Genomic DNA, 21,644 nt, shown 5'->3' with positions numbered 1-21,644 from the left:
TGAGGGCGAATACCACCGCTGTTGGCTCCAAATCATGCGTCGGATAGTTGACTTAATGAGTTTTAAGTTGACGAGATGCATAAGCTATCACTTTACCATGTTGCATCAAAATGCAACACAATCCCTTATGAGAGGCATCACTGTAAATAGTGAAACCTCCAGATCCAGAAGGTAAGACCAATACAGGAGCAGTGATCAAACACTTCTTTATCTCCTGAAAACTCTGCTCACATTTATCGTTTCATTCTAACTTTACGTCCTTCTTCGTGAGATTTGTCATGGGAGCTACCAACAAGGAAAACCCTTCTACGAAACGTTGATAATACCCAGTCAACCCCAAGAAACTACAAATTTCCATAGGGTTCTTGGGTCTAGCCCAATTGGTGACTACTTCAATTTTTACAGGGTCTACCATAATTCCATCTTTAGAAACAATATGTCCAAGGAAAGACACTTGTTCCAACCAAAAAACACACTTAGAGAGTTTGGCATAAAGCTGATGTTCTCTGAGTGTCTGCAGAATTATTCTCAGATGCTCTTTGTGTTGCTCCCTCGTGGTAGAGTATATGAAGATGTTATCGACAAATACCACTACGAACGTATCCAAATATGATTTGAAAACTCTATTCATCATATCCATGAAGGTTTCTGGTGCATTAATCAGACCAAAAGGCATGACCAAGAATTCATAATGGCCATATCTTGATCTGAATGTCGTCTTAGCTACATCTTCTTTCTTAATTTTCAGCTTATTATAACCCGATCTTAGATCCAACTTCGAGAAACATGCATCTCCTTGAAGTTGATCGAACAAATCATTCATCCATGGCAATGGATATTTATTCTTGATGGTCACTGCATTTAACTATCTATAATCTATGCGCATTCGCAGTGATCCATCCTTCTTCTTGATGAATAGGATTGGAGCACCCCAAGGAGATACTGACGATCGAATAAAACCTTTCTCTAGTAACTCTTGCAGTTGCTCCTTAAGTTCTGCGGGTCTCATCCGATAGAGAGCCTTCGAAATGAGCATTGTTCCTGAAACAAGATCTATTCAGTTTTTCGATCGAAAAGGACCTAAAAGATCTTCTAAAAAAATATCAGCATATTCTCAAACTATGTCCACGTTAGATATGGTGAGATCTTCTCTCTCTTCGATCTTCATATAGGCCAGAAATCTCATGCATCCTTCTTGGATGTATTTGTTGGCCTTTAGACGAGATATAATCATTGGTTTCAGTAGTTTTCTAATATCCTAATATGTGAAAGTTGGAGTCTGGGGGTTTGGAAACTGACACATGTCTTTCTGCAATCAATGGTGGTATGGTTGTCTGACAACCAATCCATGCCAAGAATGATGTCTATGTCCTTGAAATCGGGTTGCAATAAGTTCACAGGCAACTCACAATTTTCTATATTCACTATACAGTTGATATATACAGTGTCCATAACGGTGAACTCGTATACAGGTGTTTCTATCAAGTAAGAAACACTTAATCACGAAGGTAACTGTTTTCCAAAAATTGAAGTAGCGAAACTATGTGTAGCTCAAGAGTCAAACAATCAATGTGCTATATTAAAATTATCACGTAGTAGGTTTATTATTATTTGATTAATTTATACTCGTATAAAATTTTATCATATGTTAGTGACTACGATACTTATTTACTCAAATTATCTTATTTTATTTTATTAATCACTCAAGTACACATAAATGAAATATCAATAACCAAACAAGAAGAAAACAAGGCAAAAAAAAGAATAATCTAACTAAACCAAATAAAGCTAAGTATTCTTAAATGCATCATCATGTTACTCTTCGATCAATCCAAAGCTTGGTTCTTTATTTAAACTCCTTCACGTCTGCTAACGGTGGATCATAGAAGGAGCATTCAAGTCGTATAAGAATAAAGTAGGATCAATGGTGGGTTCCTCAGGCATAGGTAGGATACCAATATTATATAAGAGTTAAGTGGGAGTGTAGGTAGTTGAGAAGGGATCAACAGTAAAATCTTCATCTTCTCCTCCCTCCCACGAATTTCCCAATGTTGCCCATCCCTGAACTAGTCCTGAGATGCTTCTATTCACTTATGTAGCAAGTCATACTCTCTCTACGGCCTAAATTATCACTCTCATGGTTTCCTCAATAAGAAACTCCTCGATCGAATTTAAAACTCCTTGATTGGTCAGACTCATGGTAGCTGCCTAGATGACTCGGGACATATGTTGTCCCTTTGCACTAGTCATACAAAACCCTCCCTGAGATACAAAGTTTCTGCTAAGGGATGCTCTCCTTGTGGCTCCTCCTGGAGCAGCCATCAAATCTCTCATCATCCGACCACGCACTGACTAAGCTCTCTGACGGTGAGACTTGTGAGTTCTTCGCCTGTAAGACTGTGCCTTTCGACCCTGAGCAGTGTCAGGGTCGTCATGTCGGTAAATGTCGCTCTCCCCGGTAATAATATAAATCGACAGAGGTCGTGGGGTCAAATCTCTAACAAATTGAGCCATGCTTGCCATGACTCCAATCGACATCGCCATTGCAGCGACAAACTCCTTTCTTCCTAAAACAGGTGACTCTGAAAGGTCTTGTGCTCTAGGGTCTTCGTGGTTGTTGAGTTCGCTAGCCATTTCCTAATCACTAACAAGTTCCTATCGAGCAGAGACTTAAATCACATTCTATGTCATTGAACTTGTTATGAATGATGAACTTCTTTGTGTGAATTTGGCTCTGATACCACTTTGTAACACATCAATCTGGGACCTCAAGAGACCGAGTTCGGTGGGTATTACTTCACAAAGAGAAAGAGTTCAAAGTTCACATAGAGAAAATGTGACTAAAAAAAAATCTTTTTATTCCCATAATCAACTTTTCTTTACAATGTTCATCATTCATAGCAAAAGACAAGCAATTACATCTTTATTCAATGACAAGAAAATGAAATCTACAAAGTACTTTGCTGATGACGAAGAAGCTGTTCATGTTCTGTTTGTGTTAATATGCCTGAGACCTACAATTGTAATTAAACATTGGGGGCGAGTCTACAATCCAATAAAAAATGATTATAAGCAAATAAACATTTAAACTTACAACTGTAGTGGGCTTTAAGCCCCTAGTCTTAGTTTAATTTTCGACACACCACACAAGTTGATATATTTTAAATACCCCCATTAATTTATCATCACTCTTCCAAAACGATTATCACTAAATTGGCTATACCGGTCATAACCGTATATGGAGGTAACAACCCCCGTAGAACACCCACAATTCACTCTCAGTGGTCCCCGGACCATCAGGCACTGCAGTGAACCACCACAAGGACCCCATCGGTAGCTAGTCAGCAGGTTAAGCTCTCAATCTCGGTATGATTCATGCTACATCCTAACCATGATGGTTATCGATCATCCATGGTCCTCTAGAATGCTAACCCGGTGTGAGTGAAACCCTAAGTCATAACTAAGTTTAACTCACTGAACTATATTCTCAAACTCGTCATACACTCGTTCTTTCACGAGTGATGTTGTGAACTCTTCACAACGAATCTCGTTCTTAAATCTTATGATGATTTTAGGACTCACACATCTCTCACTAAGCATGCAAAGATGTAAGGTATCTACATCGTTAAACCACTGACGACCCACTCTCTGTGGTGGATGCACTCTGATCGCAAACCAAGTAGCCATTGCCACAGGTCACCACTTCCGGAATTTAAGGGGTTATGCATGCTGATCTCAACACATCTATTCATACAACATGAATAGACTATAAGGGACTCCAATCTAACATACTCTCATCACAATGCATGATATTAATGAACATTTAGACATGCAATCACAAATACAATCTCTTTCAGTCATGTACGACAAGCCACAACTAACATGGATATCACAACCACATGTATAAAATCAACTCATAATGTCAAGCATGATAATTTTTATGTATGTCCTGATATCACTCGAAAGCTATCAAGCTACACATATTAATACACAAAATCACAATAACATGCAACGTAAAATATTTATTCACTTTTAACATTACTTATAATATCCCTTACCTCAAGTGCGAACATTGTGCTTTCACCGCAATCGAGTTTTCAGGTTGCTCGAACAGTAGGGTATGGACAATACACAACTATGCTCGCATTAATGCACAAAACCACTTATAAAATTACCAAAATACCCTTCCACTCATGAAACCTTGATTTTTGTATCACTAATTTAACCACAACTACTGAGTAAGTAAATTTCTCTCTTCGATACGAGTCCAACACACCAAACCTCATTCAATTATGAGTTTGGGGTGCAAAGTTATGTCTATTTTATCAAAATGGATCTCGAGTATGCAAAAGGGTATTATGGTCATTTCAAATTTTGGTACAATTCGAGACTATCATATGATCCGATCTGAATTCATTTCTGATCTGAATCCAACCCTATCTGCTTGGATTCAGATCCATTACTCATCTGGATCCAGAACAGTCTAACTGGTTCAATAATGGTCTGACTGGATCCAGAATATTCTGACTGGGTCCAAAACTGTCTGACTGGATCCAGGACAGTCTGATCTAGACCTAGTTCTGATATGGATCCATCCAATCAGGTCCAAAACAGTCAATCTGGATCTAAAACTAGTCTAGATCAAACTGGATCCAAACTGAGAACCCAAATCCAGTTAGATCGAACCGGTTCGACCTGACTCGGGTTCATCCAAATCGGTTCGGCTCAGACCCGATTCAGTGTGAATCGGGTTGGTCCAAACCGATTCAGTTCAAACTGGTCCGATCCGAACCGACTCATATGAACCAGTTCGACTAGACCCGGTTCGACCCGAACTGATTCAACCATGTATATATTTTTTTCAAACTCAGTTCGTCTTGGTTTGGGTGCGGTCTGGATCGCACTCGAACCGACCCGGTTCGGTCTGGATCATCGCACTCGGACCAACCCGGTTCGATCCGAGTCACACTCGAACTGACCCGGTTCGATCCGAGTCACACTCGAACTGACCCGGTTCGGTTCGAGTCGCACTCGGACCGACCCGGTCCCCCCAATAAAAACCCTAACAGAAAGGGGGAAAAGAGGCATCGCCCCTTCCGCCATCCTCTTAAACAGAGGGGTCGGCCACTGAAGCCGACCCTCTCTGTCCTTCTCTCCGGAAGGAGGGGTCGACCACCGACATTGGCCAGCCCCCTCCTCTCTCTCTCCACCTCTGTATTTTTTTTCCTGTTTCCTCTGTAAATCGCCAACAATCATGACTGTCGGACCTCACTCCCCGAAAAAGAAAAGGAGGAGAAGAGGGAGGAGGTGCTCACCTTGCCGTTGCCACTGTCGTCGTAGGTAAGCCGCCTCTTTCTCACTCTTTGTCGCCCTCTATCTCTGGCTCGTTGAGATGCGGGGGAGAGAGGCTGCATGAATGCTATATATAGTCCTCACACAGGGTGAGGATAAGCCACACCCTCGTGGATTTTGGCCTCACCCCTCTGGAACGCGGTTTCCCGTTGTTTCCTTAATTTTTTTTTCCAATGTTTAGCCCCTCCGGCGACTTCGCAGGAGGGGGTTTACAATTACAAATAACAGATGTAAGGCCCATAAGATGCCTAACCGATAAAGGCATCATCAGCGAGTATCCCCTCATGTCGATCTTTCTCACACTGCGTAGGTTGCCTATTTTTCCAGGGAGTCTTTAGACGACACATTCAGATATCTCATTTTCTTTAGTTCAGAGAAAGAATCTGGTAGGCCTCCCAAAGCTGTAAATGCACGCAACCTCAGGACCTCTAATTTACACATATACCGATTTCCTCTAGCAATTCGATTAGATCGTGGTGGCTGCTGATGCTCAATTTCTACAGATTGACAATACAAACCGCAGGAGGAAATCTCTCCAAGCCAATGCAGTGGTCTATTTCAAGTTCTGTGAGCTCTGAAAATATAGTTGAAATATCCAACGCCAAGCAACTTTTCTCTTGGCTGACCTCACAGAGCACCATTGATAGCTTCTGCAACCCAATGGTTGTAGTCCAGTTATTGCCGCAGCAATAGAACTGTGATTTGCAATGATCAAAACCTTGAGAATTTCCATTCTATCCAAAAAAAGGGAGGAAAACAATAAGAACGGCAAACATGTACTGATAAAGGAACTACGACTTATATTGCAATCCAGCTGTCTAGACAAGAAAATTCAAGTTCACTTCTTTGGGAACATGCAGCTTTACTGTGCTGCGATCATGCAAAAACGGCTTCCATAAACCAGCAGTATCCTCATCACAGACAACAGTTTTCAAGACATTTCATCTGTGCTACTGATATAGGCAGTTCACTCACCCCTAAACACCACCTCATATCAATTCTTTTCAAACGCAGTTCACCAATGTTGTCGGGGGAGGCTCTCAATGTTTGAACAGTGAGACAGATCCAAAAATCTCAAGCTTCCAAGTTTACATAATGAATCTGGCAGGCCTTCCAAACTTGTACATGAGTGTAACCTTAGGACCTCTAATATGCTTAACGTACCTATTCTATCAGGCAACTCCATTAGATCAGGACAGTTTGTCACGCTCAGTTTCTGCAGATTGGTAAGGTTGCATATTCCAGGAGGCAATGTATCCAAACCATTGCAGTAGTCTATTTCTAGCTCTGTCAACATGGGAGAGATGTTCAGGATATCCCAGTCACTATCTTGGCTGACATCACAAAGCACCATTACAAGCTTCTGTAGGCTTCGCAACGGCTTTGTAAACGTAGAAAAATTGGGGACTGATATCCGCTCCAGCCTGATTCTTCGGAGATTCTTCAGAGAACCTAACGTGGAGAGCTCACTTAATTCTGCACGATGCAATTGCAATAATCAAAACCTTGAGATTTTCCATTTTCTCCAAAAATAGAGGTAAGCAATATGACTTTGCTGAGAAATTCAGGATCAAAACTTCAGCACGAGGGAGCAGCATATCAGGCCAGCTCCCTGGAACCATTTCACCTGAATCGATATAAATTTTTTTTATAATTTGCTATTTTTATTTGAAAACCCAGCGACATTAGGTGTAGGTTACTCATGCTTACCAGTGTGTATTGAAACAATCTGAGCTAGGGATGTTTGATCCTTTTGTTGCTGCCAATTTAGATCTCCTTGGCTGATGATAAGCGTTGTCGGTTGGGGGCCATTGTTCACCTGGCTGGTATAGATGGCCAATTCCCTGAGCAGATCATGCTGAAAAACAAAGAGATTGCTAAAGATCCCATCTCCACCCCCAGCCTCGTTCCTGGTGAGATATTAACAATCACAATTAGTGGAGAAGAATTCATATTTCAATAGTATATAAAGCTAGATACCTACTGTGTTCTTTCAACAAGTGTGACAAGATTTCTGCTGGCAAGTTCACGCAAATCAGCATAAGCATCATCTTCACTTAGGCCATGGATTTCAACCCACATGTCAATGATAGAGGCAGCAGGTATCTTTTCATCTTCGGGAAAGGAACCCAAGTCCATAAAACACTCTAAGTTCTTTGCTCAAGGAAACTAAGCTGGTGCTCAAGCAATCCTGGCCTCCTTGCAGAAGCATCTGTGCTGTCTTACGCCATTTCGACATGGGTTCCTGCCTCAGTGAGCCTCCTATGACTTTCAGTGCCAATGGGAGACCTTTGCAGGCTTTCACTATCTGCAATGTGATGATTGGATACATCATCTCTTTTGAAAAACAAGACAGACAATACCACTAATTTAGGCACATGAATGCATTGGTGCTAATGGATAGTTGAATACTAAATAGTTTGGAGGTATGCCTAAAGTACCTGAACATGAAAAGATATCAAACAGTGATTTATCGGTACACATCTAGGGCTATAACTTTATATGTATCTGTTATGTACACCTATGACAAACATGTTAATGCTTGCATGTATAAAGAGATAACAACAACCTGAATATTTTAGCTAGTCATACCTGTTCCAGTGGTTCCATCAGCTCATGAACCAGTTTATCAAGAGCTTGGTCAGGGGAAAAAGCTGAGTGGCAGAATAGATCGAAGGCTTCTTTTGGTCCCAGCATTTTTAAATGGTAAACTGAATCAAGTAATTTAAGATTGATTCGAGATGTGACAAGTGTTTTTAAGCCGACATTCCTGAATAGAAGTTTCTGGAGCACTGATTCAGACCAAACATCATCAAGGACCACTAGGACAGGTTCCGGCTTTCTCTTGTTTAGATTGTCCGTCAGCTGATTAATTGCATCATTCTCATTTATAAAACAAGGTATATCACCGGCAATGACCAGGCTTTCCCATAGCCTGTGATAGATCTCTAACAAGTTGGGAGTGTCTGAAACTGTAACAAAAACAATCTCTGCAAACTTGGCTGGAAATGTAAAAAGAAAGAAAGAAAGAAAGAAAAAGCAATTAGTGTCATTGACCTTCAACAACCAACATTTACTTCCCTATTTGAAGACAAACATGCAGCATCAATAAATTGAAGACATAAACTACTGTATTCCTCTGTCATTGGCAGGAGAAAAAAAAAATCTTGACTGTCATAGACATAAACTTCCTCTCATAGCAACCTAATCATGGGATCAAGGTACTTTATAAGCATTATCAAATTCAAGGACGGCCATAGACAATGATTTAAAGGAAAGCCTTTTAAAATATATGACAAAGCTTCACAGGGTTTAAGGAAAATAAATAAGAGTTTTAAGGAGACAAGAAGCTTCCTAGAGGACTAAAGAGAGCGGTGAGAGAATGTTTGACATGATAAAGTTTCAAAATTCAAGCATGTAAACTATGGGATCAACAGAAACATGCTTGACAATTAAGAAAATAATGCAGAAAGTGTAGAAATAACTTGTCCCACAACCTTCTCGACCACCTCTTTAAATGTTTATTTTGAGAGTTTTTATACAGAAATATTTGCCTTGAGCCTGTGTAGATAGCTTTGCACGATAATGTTCTGACATCTATGGTTTGGCAAGTCATCATCTAGTAACTCAGAAATGACACATTTATTTTACTTTTCTTTTTCCTCAAAGCTTACATTTTCTTTCAGGACATGTTCGGATGACTAACCCTTAATGAAACGTCGGGGAAAAAAACCCTTCACGGAGAGCTTATGGGTTTGCTCGTTGAGTACGACCCTGAATGAGCATTGGGTGAGCTGAGCTGGGGCAAGCTACAAGCTGTTTGTTTCATTTTCCAATTCTAGTTGGCAGACATCGAGTGGCTGCACCTGATTGGATGAAGCACCTGAGATTTCAAGGGTAGCTTAGATGCATACCCAATTCTTATGATCTTGGTTTTCATTTTATATGTCCATTTTTTTTCAAAATGCCATTTACACATTTCCTCAAGCACATAAGAATAGAATAATGTTTCCACTGTTTTATAATTGACTCATATAATGTTGTCACACACATTACTAATATGTGCAGGCATGCATGCACACGTACATATATGTAAAAACTATCAGCTTATACCTACATAACTCATATTTAAGACATTCAATTGGGTGAACATGTGAGAAAAGTAGAAAACAGAGCAAAGAAATGGACATTGTACCTTGAACTGCCTTATCTTGACAGAGCTTTGCCACCAAGGTTGTCTTCCCGCATCCTCTAGGTGCACATACTCCAACCACAAACACATCTTCATTTTACAAGGTCCTTTTTAACACTTCCAAGGGGGTACTCAGGCCAAAGATTTTACTTGGAACTTCATGCATTGCATAACTAGAATAACCCAAACTTCCGCCACTAACACTGGATCCCATACTCAAGCTACTAAATTCCTTGTACAACTTCTTTGCATCTACCATAACCTTTTTGCTGTTCACCAATATTTCAGTTTGCATATTCATATTTGCAAACCTTAGCAACTGTTCATCTAACTTCATTAATCTCTTGGCATATATGTGCCTCTTCCAGAATTTCCATCTGGGCATATTGGAACACTTATAGATCAACTTCTTGCCTTTATCCAAAAGATCTAATAGTTCCACCATGTCCTTTTGTCTTTGAAGCGTTGAATCATCATCCGGTTTGCTATCTCTTAGTTCTGGGTGTAACCGCTTAACCTCCGCTACTGTATGTTCCAAAGATTCTAGTGTTTTTTGTACCCGATCAAAGTAAACTTCAAACTCCATAGCAATATTTTTTGCCTCCCAAAACAGCTTTAAGTAATTCTGCGACCACAGCACCTACTACTGCTCCACTAATTAAGACTGACAATCCAGCAAAGATATTTAGGTGCAGAACAACCACTGTAACTTTCACAATGGAATAAGGATGAGTGAAAACAACACTCTAATCGTGTCTTTAAGCTCCAATAATTGGTTCAGGCAGAAAGTAAAGATTTGATTTTTCAACTGTAGGAATCAAGGAAGCCCTTCGTTTTCTAATCCGTGCGCCTTCTAATCCTCTTATTGAAAACAACGAATTTTGGCAGCAAACGCAATCACTCCAGTAAATTCACAGAAAACAACTGCTGATAAGTGAAAAAAGAATTTTTGTTAATTTATATATTTAATTATTCACTCGTCGAGTTATCTAAAATATTTGGACCAAACTAAACAAATCTTAACATCTGGAGCAAAAATAGCAAAGAATCGCATGGAAATACAAAGGAGAAGTGCAACTAAAGTTGGATTTTAGCCACAGATTCATAGATCACAAAGCAAAAAAAGCTAGAAACAAAATTATCTTGTTGTTCAAGGCAACTGAACCATGCATAATTATCCGGAAAAGGAGACAGATATGGAGTTTTGGCATAAAAAAAAAAGCTGAAAAAGGGGAAAAAAAGCCCCACTCTTAAAGCTCTAAGTTGCATTCACTCTTATAACAAAAGACCTAGAACAAGAAACAAGGATTCACATGCCTCAGTTACCCAAAGAGAAGGAAAGAGGATGACATAACATGACCCACAAAAAAAACAAAAGCAAAAAACCCAATTTTAAGCATCCAAAAAACAAATAATCGAGCAAATGCTAAGTTAGTCCACCCCAAAAACCAAAGATGGACAATCGAATCTGTATCTAAACCTTAGCCCAATCACCCATCCAAATAAACCAACCGAGCCAAAAGAGTAGAGAGTGGCAACCACACCAAACATTATAAACATGGTAATCACCCAAGCATTACAAACACCAAAATAAGGCCAACAGTATTGCATGGCAGACATCCAAAGACCCTTCTCAAAACCTTCAGAAACAGAACCAGAACAAGAACCAGAACCAGAACGTACCCCTTAATTCTTTCAAAGCAACTCCAGTGACCCAAGAAAAAGGAAACGAGAAACTACTTCCTGCAGATGAGCTAACAATAAGAAATGTCTACCATCAGACAGAAACAAAGGGACAGACTCACAAGCTATTTCGAAATTTCCGGTGGAGAATCTGCCCGTGTGGAGAGACACGCCAACACGGCCTTTCCGATGGTGCTGAGAAACCGCCGGTGTCGGTGCTTCTTTTCTTTGCTTTTTTTTTTCAGCTCCCCTTTCGCTGAACCAGAATGGCGCCTACTTGGAAAGACTCGCGTGAGTAGATGAGCAGAAGCAAACACGCTTTGGTTGATGTGTATTAATAATGTCTTTAAGCTGTCGACGGAGGTGGGACCAGGTGCAATCGCATTGCACAAGCTGTAATGTGCCGCTGCACCTGATTACTATCATGTGCTGTTGGGCCCTACTCTGACGCGGGCAGGTCCCCCCCCCCCCCCGCCCACACACACACCACCACTCACTATAGCTACCTTGCGTGCTCATTGCGCTCAGTAGAGGTGTAGGAAGAGCCGTATACCGTCGTATTTATGGCTCCACCGCACATTTCACTGAGCATCACGTGGTGCTCAGTGGAGACAGTATTTTTAAATATTTTAATATTAACATATATTTTTATTAAAATAAAACCTTAAAATAATAAAATATTACTCATACGTGTTCGTGCCCACATGTTTGAGCATGACACATCGTATCCTTGAGGACACACCACCAAAATGGTCGTGTCCATGCGACATTGACCAAAAGGGACTCTTCCTTATGATAGTACCGCGAAAAGATCAGTGCAAATATTTGTGCATTAAGTACCTGAGCACCCTCGTGCCGGCCAGGTGTGGAGCCAAAGACCTGATCAGGTGCTTAATGCACAATTTTTGTGCAATCTTCTGATAGTACTACTGGGAATTGATGGCAGTTCTGTGCAATTTTGATTTATTAAGCAAGAAATCAAACACCCCCTAAGGGACACACCCATGGGTGGCAGTCACCAAGTTGATGAGCACGAACTCCAAAATCTTAGCCTGAGACGTGACGTTAACTTGACCTACCACTCCACTAGGGCGAAAGCTTGGTAACATAAAATAGGAAGTCGGACCCATGAATTCTAATTAAAACTGAAATCGAGTATGGTTGATGAAATTTCATATCAGATTCCAGTTCAACCTACATTTTGATTAAGATATGTAATTTTTTATTTTATAAAACATAAAAAATGTTGTTTTACTATGTATGCATTGGAATTTAGTTTAGGTAACTCCAAGGATATATATATATATATATATATATATATATATATATATAGAGAGAGAGAGAGAGAAAGAGAGATGAGCACCTACTGAATAGGCATCGGGGTGCCTAATGAAACATGTTATCAGCTTCGGGCGCGAGCCGAACGGAGCATAGCTGCGAGCTGCTCGGTTCATTTCCTAACCCTACTTGGACTGATTATTTGTTTGTATGCACTACTACGTGAAGACAGCTCCATTAAAAAAACTAGCATATAATAATATTGGTAGGCCTTTTGGTTGCACCAGACGAAGACTAGCCCAATTAAACAATTAGTAGTAATAATAATAATTATTATTAAAATCACAATTGCGGACCACTAATACATGATAAACAAACTTAATTAAAGGAAACCATCTTCATGAGATTGGTTGCAACTTGTAATTCACACTGAGCTCTTCTCGAGAAACATCCAGGCTCATTGAAAAAAAAACTATGTTTAAAAATCCAGACTCTTGAAAAGTATTTTGCAAATTCGATTTGTGCAAACAAATATTTTAAAAAGTTATGACTCATTGAAATAATATTTTTAAAATTCCAGACATGCTGAAAAAATATTTTTAAAAAATAATTTACTTCAAAGCAATATTTTAAAAAATCCAAACTCAGTGATTTTTTAAAAATTCAGACTCTTGGAAACAATAGTTTTAAAATTTTATTTACCAGACAAAGATTCAACTTTTGGATAATTTGATTACACACATGAGCATGTTTCTATAAGGTTTAAAAATTCTCATAAATTTTAATGCTCATACATAATAAAATCATTTTTTTTAAAACACAGTCCATTCGTTGACTTATAGCAAATAAAATATGTTCAATACATTTGTAAGGTTTGATTTGCAAAACATGACTTGAAACATTCAAAATTAATGAGTAATCTTTAATCATAGTGTGAAGTCATCAATTTTCAAGCCCTTACAGGGCCCACCAACCACATAGATGGATGGTACCTGCTTTGGCAGGGAACTTCATTATAAAAAAAATTCAAAATTAGCATTGTGCGCAACATATGAACTATAGAAGGAACCAATTTATATATATATATATATATATTATTTTTACTATAAAATGGTATAAGACATAATATAAATATATATTACAACATAAATATAATTATAAATTGTAAATATATAATAAATGTTTTATATATAATGTAACATAATATTCCCAATTATAAAATATTATAAGATGTCATAAAAATATATGATATATGATATATAAATATATATAATATAATTTTAATCCATAAATCTATAATAAAATATTAAAGTGTTGTGTATATAATGTAACAAAAAATACATAATATAAATTATATATAAATTAATAAATATAAAATGGTATTTTTATTATTTTATGATGACATTTTTGTAATATTTTAGTTTTTTATATTTTAAAATAATTTGAAATAACTGGTAAAAACAATCATATTTTCTAAGTAATAAAATATTTTTTTGTAATTACACTATAACCTTATTTAAAAAAATTATTATGCCATTTTATATGTATTATATCATACCGTTGGTAGTAATTTTGTAAGTTCAAAATAATTTTTTTAACGTTATTTTTTTCTTTCAAAAACACTATCATGACCTACTAACAAATCTCATAAAAACTAAAAAAGAAGTTTGATTTGATTTAAAAATAATAATTTTATTTGAGAAAACAAAAAAGTGACATGATGGATTGTTGGGAGTGGTTTTTGCCTGTTGGCGTCTTTGGGGTTCAGAAATTAGACTTCCACAAACTTTCATCATGGAGAGTGGAGTTTGGAACTTGATGATGCGGAGAGCGCGATCGAGGAAGGAACATCTTGTGGGAGAAGAGTGTTGCCCGTTGGAATACTGATCATACATCTAAGCCCAGTCTCTCTCTCTCTGCTTTTTATTTTTAGATAACCTTCTTCTTTCTTTCTTTGTGATGTCAAGTTCTAATGGGTTCGTGCTGAATGTGGAGAGGTCGATCTTTGTAATGTCCTTTTGCTATGGCTCTTGGTAATATTATTTGGTAACAACAGCTAGAAATAAAAATTCTTTTGATTTATGTATTTGAATTCATAAAGATCAATACATTCGTGATCTCACGAGTTTGAGTCGAGCTCATACGAACCTTCATGATCTTGTGAGTTCGAGTTTGAGCTCAAGCCGACCCGAAACCCAGCTTGTTTAGTTGTTCGAACTGATCATGAGATGAGTACAAACACATGATGTTCGTGAAAGAAACAAGCCGAGTTAGGCTCATAGAAAACATGAGCAGAGTTATATAAAGAATTTAGCGAGCCTATCCCAAACACCTTTTGTTCGGCTAGTTCCGCTCTTTTGACAGCCCTATTAGAAATGAATGGCCTATGGCTCTTTTCAATTGTATTGTCATGTATTTGGTTTAGATAACCAGGAAAGACCACTTCACTCAGGGGTAAGTTCGTAAGTTCAGTGGTGTAAAAAGTCTCCAATCCTCCTTGTCTACCGAGAGGGTGGTGTATGTTCTCCCCCGATGATTCATTGAATCCCGCGTCTGTGTTCGGGGGGATGAATGAGCGCCACGTATTTACGCACATGGGGCTCGTATTCCCGTGTATGTTGACATAACTTTGCATCGGACTCTGGTGTTGTTGCAAAGACTTAAGTACCCTTTCTTGCTATTCTTGCCATAAAACGACAGTTTGAGAAAATGACAAAATTTTCATTCAAAAAAAGAAAAACAAATGGTTCAAAAAAAGTACAAACATGTCCTCCATCCAGAAAATCCCTGTACTGCAGGATTATCTGAGAAAGGAATCCCCCCAGAAGAAAGCCATGAACATCAACCCTCTCTCTCTCCCTTCTCTTTCTGCTTCTGTGCACATCCAGCAGACGATCCTACACTGCTCCAGCAATCATCGACTGACCTGCACACTGACTATAACATGGTTCAACTTGATGAGTTGTGGAGCCAGATTCAGAGATTTTGCCCTTACAGGAGGGGGGTTTGGGGGCTCCCACCGGTGTGAGTAGCATCGTTCAACTTAATAAGTTGTGGAGCCAGATTTAGAGATTTTGCCTCTACAGGAAGGGGGTTTGGGGGCTTTCCCCGGTGCAACAAAGTGTTTTGTTTAATCGTGGTGCTCATGTTTACTTCGCTTGTTTCTTGCTAAAGGTTTTCGTAACACCCTTTCCCACGATTTTTTTGTTCTTTTTTTCTGGTTTGAAGATGGTGACTTCTGAAAGATACTGTTCAATTTCAGAAAATGAACCTGTTATAGAGATTGGATTTCAAATCCGTAAAAAACGGTGTTTTTCCTATTGAGTCTAGTTTATTTCTTAGAATTTTCAACAATGTTTATGGTCATTTAATTCCCCATTTTGATTAAAAACCAGACCCCTATTATTCTGCATTATTTGAGTTGCACAGGTTTTTAGTTCATTTTGCAAGAGTCATATCTCTCCAACGGAAAATCATTTTCCAAATCTGCAAAAAAAGTTTTCTTCTTTTATTTGTCTAGTTTATATCTAAATTTTTTTATAACTTTTTATACATATTTGATATTTTAAATTTGTTAAAATTCAGGACTGGTTATAAATTAATCTTATTTCACCATGATTAAACAAAACAGTTCCAGTTTTTTAAAAATTTGTAATATCAAATAAATATATAAAGTTATAAAAAATTTCAGATATAAACTAGACAAATAAAAAAAAACCTTTTTACAGGTTTAGAAAATGATCTCCCGTTGGGGAGATATGACTCTTGCAAAATGAACTAAAAATCTAAGTATCTAAAAAGATATAGAGTGTGACAGGGTCTTAATTTTCGACCAAAAATAGGTATAAAATTACCATAAAATTGCTGAAAATTGGCAGAAATAAACTAGACTCAATAACGAAGATGCCGTTTTTTACGGATCGAAAATCCGATCTCTGGTTAGGGAGATACGCCCCCGACAAGTTGGTCTTGATTCAAATAGCGATTTACGCGTGATGACTTACTGAATAACACTACAAATCGCTATAGCGATTTGTAGTGTATTTCATGAGTCACTATAGCGATTTGTGGTGTTGTTCAGTAAATCATCATGTGTAAATCGCTATTGTAACTTACAGTGTTATTAGTAAATCGTTGTACGATTTACGGCGTAAATCGCTGCCTGAATTGGGACCAACTTGTCGGGGGCATATCTCCCTAACCGGAGATCAGATTTCAAATCCGTAAAAAGCGATGTCTTTCTTATTGAGTCTAGTTTATTTCTGACAATTTTTAGCAATTTTATGGTCATTTTATTTTCCATTTTAATTAAAAACCAGACCCCTATTATTCTACATTATTTGAGTTGCACATGTTTTTAGTTCAATTTGCAAGTCATATCTCTCCAACGGGAGATCATTTTCCTAATCTGTAAAAAGGGTTTTCTTCTTTTATTTGGCTAGTTTATATCTGAAAATTAAAAATCAGACCCCTATTATTCTAAGTCCTAGATGCACATTGAATCGGGCTTGTGCTATGATTTTGAACTTGAGAAGAATGTATGCTTTTTAGAAATGCTTCAGAAAATTTAAAATTTTCTGCGTGAGTTTGGGAATGGATCTGAAAATATCCTTTAGGAAACAACCTTGAAATTCAGAAATTGATTTTGTATTGAAATTTACTGAAGAACATTATAAACTGCAATAGTGATTTAGTGAAGAATATTCTAAATCACACAATAATTTTCTGAAAGACATTTTAAATCGCAATAGCGATTTACTGAAGAATATTGTAAATCGCATAATGATTTACTAAAAGGCATTATAAATTGCACAACGATTTACTGAAAGATGTCACAAATGATATGACAGTTTTAAAGTTTCATAATTTGAAATGAATTCGAATTGAAAGTTTTGAAATCAAAGATTCGTAAATCGAAGATTTGGAAATCGAATTTAAAGTCAAGTTTTTAGAATTTTGAGATTTGAATTGAATAGAGACTCGAGATTGGGGTAAAGAATTGAATTAAATATTTGAAATTGAAATAAAATTCAAAGTTGAAATGTAAAATTCAAAAATAGAAATTTAGAAATAAAATTAAAAACTGGAAATTGAAAATAGGTATTTGAAATAGGATTTAAAGTTAGAGGGAATTGAAAAATAAATTTGAATTTATGAAATAAAGTAAAACAATGATTTTAGGAATGAAAATGTTTTCAAAAATTATTTTAAAATTCACTTGGAAATTTGAAAAATGATTTGAAAATGATGGGAAACGGTGATACAATTCTATCTTAAATGATGAATGATTTAAAGAATTTGTTTTAATTTGAATTTAGAAAGCAAATTTCATTCTTTAATAGAATTAAAATAAGATTATATTTTAATATATTCATGACTATGGTCACAAATATATTCTAATTTAATCTTTATTCAAATTCCAATAAGGAATGAAATTAATTTTGTGCCTTTATAGAATTAAAACAAGATTAAATTTTCATATATTCATGACTATGGTAAAAAATATACTTGGAATTAATCGTTATTTTGAATCATAATAAAGGAAGGAAATGAATTTTTAGAAAATATGATGATTTTTTGAAAATGACTTGAGAGTGTAAGTTCATTTTTATTTAATAAAGAATAATAATTCTAAGTATCATTCATATTTCGACTATGACCGTAAATACAAACTTTACTTAGTTTTATATATCCTCTATTAAATGGTGCACGGGCCATTCGTGTTTTACCATAGTGTTAATGAAAAATGAAAATAAAAATGCAACATATCAATTATGGAGAATGAAAACCTAAACTATATGCTCATTCATTCTAAACTAGGCATAAAGTAAACTTCTCATAAATTGATTTATTACAACCCTTAAATGAATTACAATAATTGAGATAATAACAAAGGGGAAAGCATGTAAAATGAACAAACTTGTTATAAATAAATGTAGGCTTTTTATAGATTTTTCCTCAATTATTGAAAAATCGAAAAATATATCCAAAATTAGCCTTTTATGCCTCACTAATAAAGAAAATCAGATAAAATAAAAGTAAATGATGTACGACTTTGCAAAGCATTTTAAAATGGTGCTTTGGAGTTTTGAACTTTTGAAATTAGGGTTTTAAACATATAAATTCACTTTAAAACTTGAATTCAAAGTGAATTTAACCTTGAAATTGAGATTTTTTATGAAAATATATTGAAAATAATTGAAATCAAAGCAAATAAGTATAAACCAGACACATAAAAAAAACCCTTTTTACTGATTTGGAAAATGATCTCCCATTTGGGAGATATAACTCTCGCAAAATGAACTAAAAAACCGTGCAACTCAAATAATGCAGAATAATAGTTGTCTAGTTTTTAATCAAAATGGGAAAACAAATGACCATAAAAATTGCTGAAAAATGACAGAAATAAACTAGACTCAATAAGAAAGACACCGCTTTTTACGGATTTGAAATCTGATCTCCGGTTAGAGAGATATGCCCCCGACAAGTTGGTCCTAATTTAGGTAGCGATTTACGCTGTAAATCGCACAACGATTTACTGAAAACACTGTAAGTCACAATAGCGATTTACACATAATGATTTACTGAACAACACCACAAATCGCTATAGTGACTCATAAAATACACTACAAATTGCTATAGCGATTTGTAGTGTTATTCAGTAAGTCATCACGCCTAAATCGCTATTTGAATCATGACCAACTTGTTGGGGGCGTATCTCCCTAACCGGAGATTGGATTTCCGATCCGTAAAAAGCGGTATCTTTGTTATTGAGTCTAGTTTATTTCTGTCAATTTTCAGCAATTTTTATGGTAATTTCATACATTTTTTTGGTCGAAAACCAAGACCCTATCACACTCTATATCGTTTGAGTTATTCATGTTTTTAGTTTATTTTGCAAGTCATATCTCCCCAACGGGAGATCATTTTTCAAATCTGTAGAAAGAGTTTTTTTGCTTTATTTGTCTAGTATATATCTGGAAATTTTTATAACTTTATATATTTATTTGATATTTCAAATATATAAAAAAACAGAACTATTTTGTTTAATCATGGTAAAATAAGATTAATCTGTAACCAGTCCCGAATTTTAACAAATTTAAAATATCAAATATGTATAAACAGTTATAAAAATTTCTGGATATAAACTAGACACATAAAGAAAGAAAACCCTTTTTACAGATTTGGAAAATGATATTTCATTGGGGAGATATGACTCTCGCAAAATGAACTAAAAATATGTGCAACTTAAATAATGCAGAATAATAGGGGTCTGATTTTTAATCAAAATGAGAAAACAAATGACTATAAAAATTATTGAAAATTGACAGAAATAAACTAGACTCAATAAGAAACACACCGCTTTTTACGGATTTGAAATCCGATCTCCGGTTAGGGAGATATGCCCGAGACAAGTTGGTCCTAATTTAGGTAGCGATTTACGTCGTAAATCGCACAACGATTTACTGAAAACACTGTAAGTCAAAATAGCGATTTACACATAATGATTTACTGAACAACAACACAAATCACTATAGTGACTCATGAAATACACTACAAATCGCTAGTGTTATTCAGTAAGCCGTCACGCGTAAATCGATATTTAAATCAAGACCAACTTGTCGGGGGCGTATCTCCCTAACCGGAGATCGGATTTCCGATCCGTCAAAAGCGACATTTTTGTTACTGAGTCTAGTTTATTTCTGCCAATTTTCAGCAATTTTTATTGTATATTCATACCTGTTTTTGGTTAAAAACCAAGACCCTGTCACACTCGATATCATTTGAGTTACTCATGTTTTTAGTTCATTTTGTAAGAGTCATATCTCCCCAACGGAAGATCATTTTTCAAATCTGTAAAAAGAGTTTTTTTGCTTTATTTGTCTAGTTTATATCTAAAAATTTTTATAACTTTATATATTTATTTGATATTTTAAATATATAAAAAACCGGAACTATTTTGTTTAATCATGGTTAAATAAGATTAATCTGTAACCAGTTCTGAATTTTAACAAATTTAAAATATCAAATATGTATAAACAGTTATAAAAATTTTTAGATATAAACTAGACACATAAAAAAAGAAAACCCTTTTTTCATATTTGGAAAATGATATTTCATTGGGGAGATATGACTCTCGCAAAATAAACTAAAAATATGTGCAACTTAAATAATGCAGAATAATAGTGGTCTAGTTTTTAATCAAAATGGGAAAACAAATGACCATAAAAATTGCTAAAAATTGATAGGAATAAACTAGACTCAATAAGAAAGACACCGCTTTTTACGGATTTGAAATCCGATCTCCGGTAAGGGAGATATGCCCCCGACAAGTTGGTCCTAATTTAGGTAGCGATTTACTGAAAATACTATAAGTTACAATAGTGATTTACACATAATGATTTACTGAACAACATCACAAATCGCTATAGTGACTCATGAAATACACTACAAATCACTATAGTGATTTGTAGTGTTATTCAATAAGCCGTCACGCGTAAATCGCTATTTAAATAAAGACCAATTTGTCGGGGGCGTATCTCCCTAACCGGAGATCGGATTTCCGATCCGTAAAAAGCAACATCTTCATTATTGAGTTTAGTTTATTTCTGCTAATTTTCAGCAATTTTTATGGTAATTTCATACCTATTTTTGGTCAAAAACCAAGACCCTGTCACACTCTATATCGTTTTAGATACTCAGGTTTTTTATTCGTTTTGCAAGAGTCATATCTCCCTAACGGAAGATCATTTTTCAAATCTGTAAAAAGGGTTTTTTTGCTTTATTTGTCTAGTTTATATCTGGAAATTTTTATAACTTTATATATTTATTTGATATTTCAAATACATAAAAAACCGAAACTATTTTGTTTAATCATGGTTAAATAAGATTAATCTGTAACCAGTCCTGAAGTTTCCAAAATCTAATTTGTAACAACAATTCAGCTTATCCGAGCTGGAGTACATTATGAACAAAATAAATACGTATATAAAATTTTATTTTTATATAACTAGCTTACCGAGCTGGACTGCCTATTCAAACTCGACTCATTTATTTTTTCGAATGAGTTTGAACCGGGCTTAAACTGGTCAAGCCCGATCGAGTTAGCTCAGCTTGTTGTGCATCCCTACATAATCCA

General features: G+C 36.1%; 1 protein-coding gene across 5 annotated transcripts; it reads right to left on the bottom strand.

Annotated features, from left to right (window-relative positions):
* Window positions 1-6,053: 6,053 nt before the first annotated feature.
* On the bottom strand, window positions 6,054-11,532 carry LOC149847873 (putative disease resistance protein At4g33300). Of its 5 annotated transcripts, none has more exons than XM_090005928.1 (6): window positions 11,228-11,532; window positions 9,548-10,471; window positions 7,945-8,354; window positions 7,337-7,660; window positions 7,063-7,262; window positions 6,054-6,979 (listed from the first exon to the last, which is right to left on the bottom strand). In XM_090005928.1, exons 4-6 carry the CDS (start codon window positions 7,489-7,491, stop codon window positions 6,819-6,821), a joined length of 516 nt encoding a protein of 171 aa, XP_089862054.1. In that variant the 5' UTR covers window positions 7,492-7,660; window positions 7,945-8,354; window positions 9,548-10,471; window positions 11,228-11,532; the 3' UTR covers window positions 6,054-6,818. The 5 variants fall into 5 exon arrangements, with proteins under 5 accessions (XP_089862054.1, XP_089861814.1, XP_089861893.1 ...); XM_090005688.1 differs by having other exon boundaries at window positions 6,054-6,828; XM_090005767.1 differs by having other exon boundaries at window positions 6,054-6,828; window positions 9,548-10,468.
* Window positions 11,533-21,644: the final 10,112 nt, after the last annotated feature.

Source organism: Nuphar pumila, chromosome 1 (assembly GCF_984573655.1).
Source record: "Nuphar pumila chromosome 1, dmNupPumi1.hap1.1, whole genome shotgun sequence".
NCBI lineage: Eukaryota > Viridiplantae > Streptophyta > Magnoliopsida > Nymphaeales > Nymphaeaceae > Nuphar > Nuphar pumila.
The sequence above is the reverse complement of the archived record's forward strand: the minus strand, read 5'-3'. Positions and strand labels throughout refer to the sequence as shown.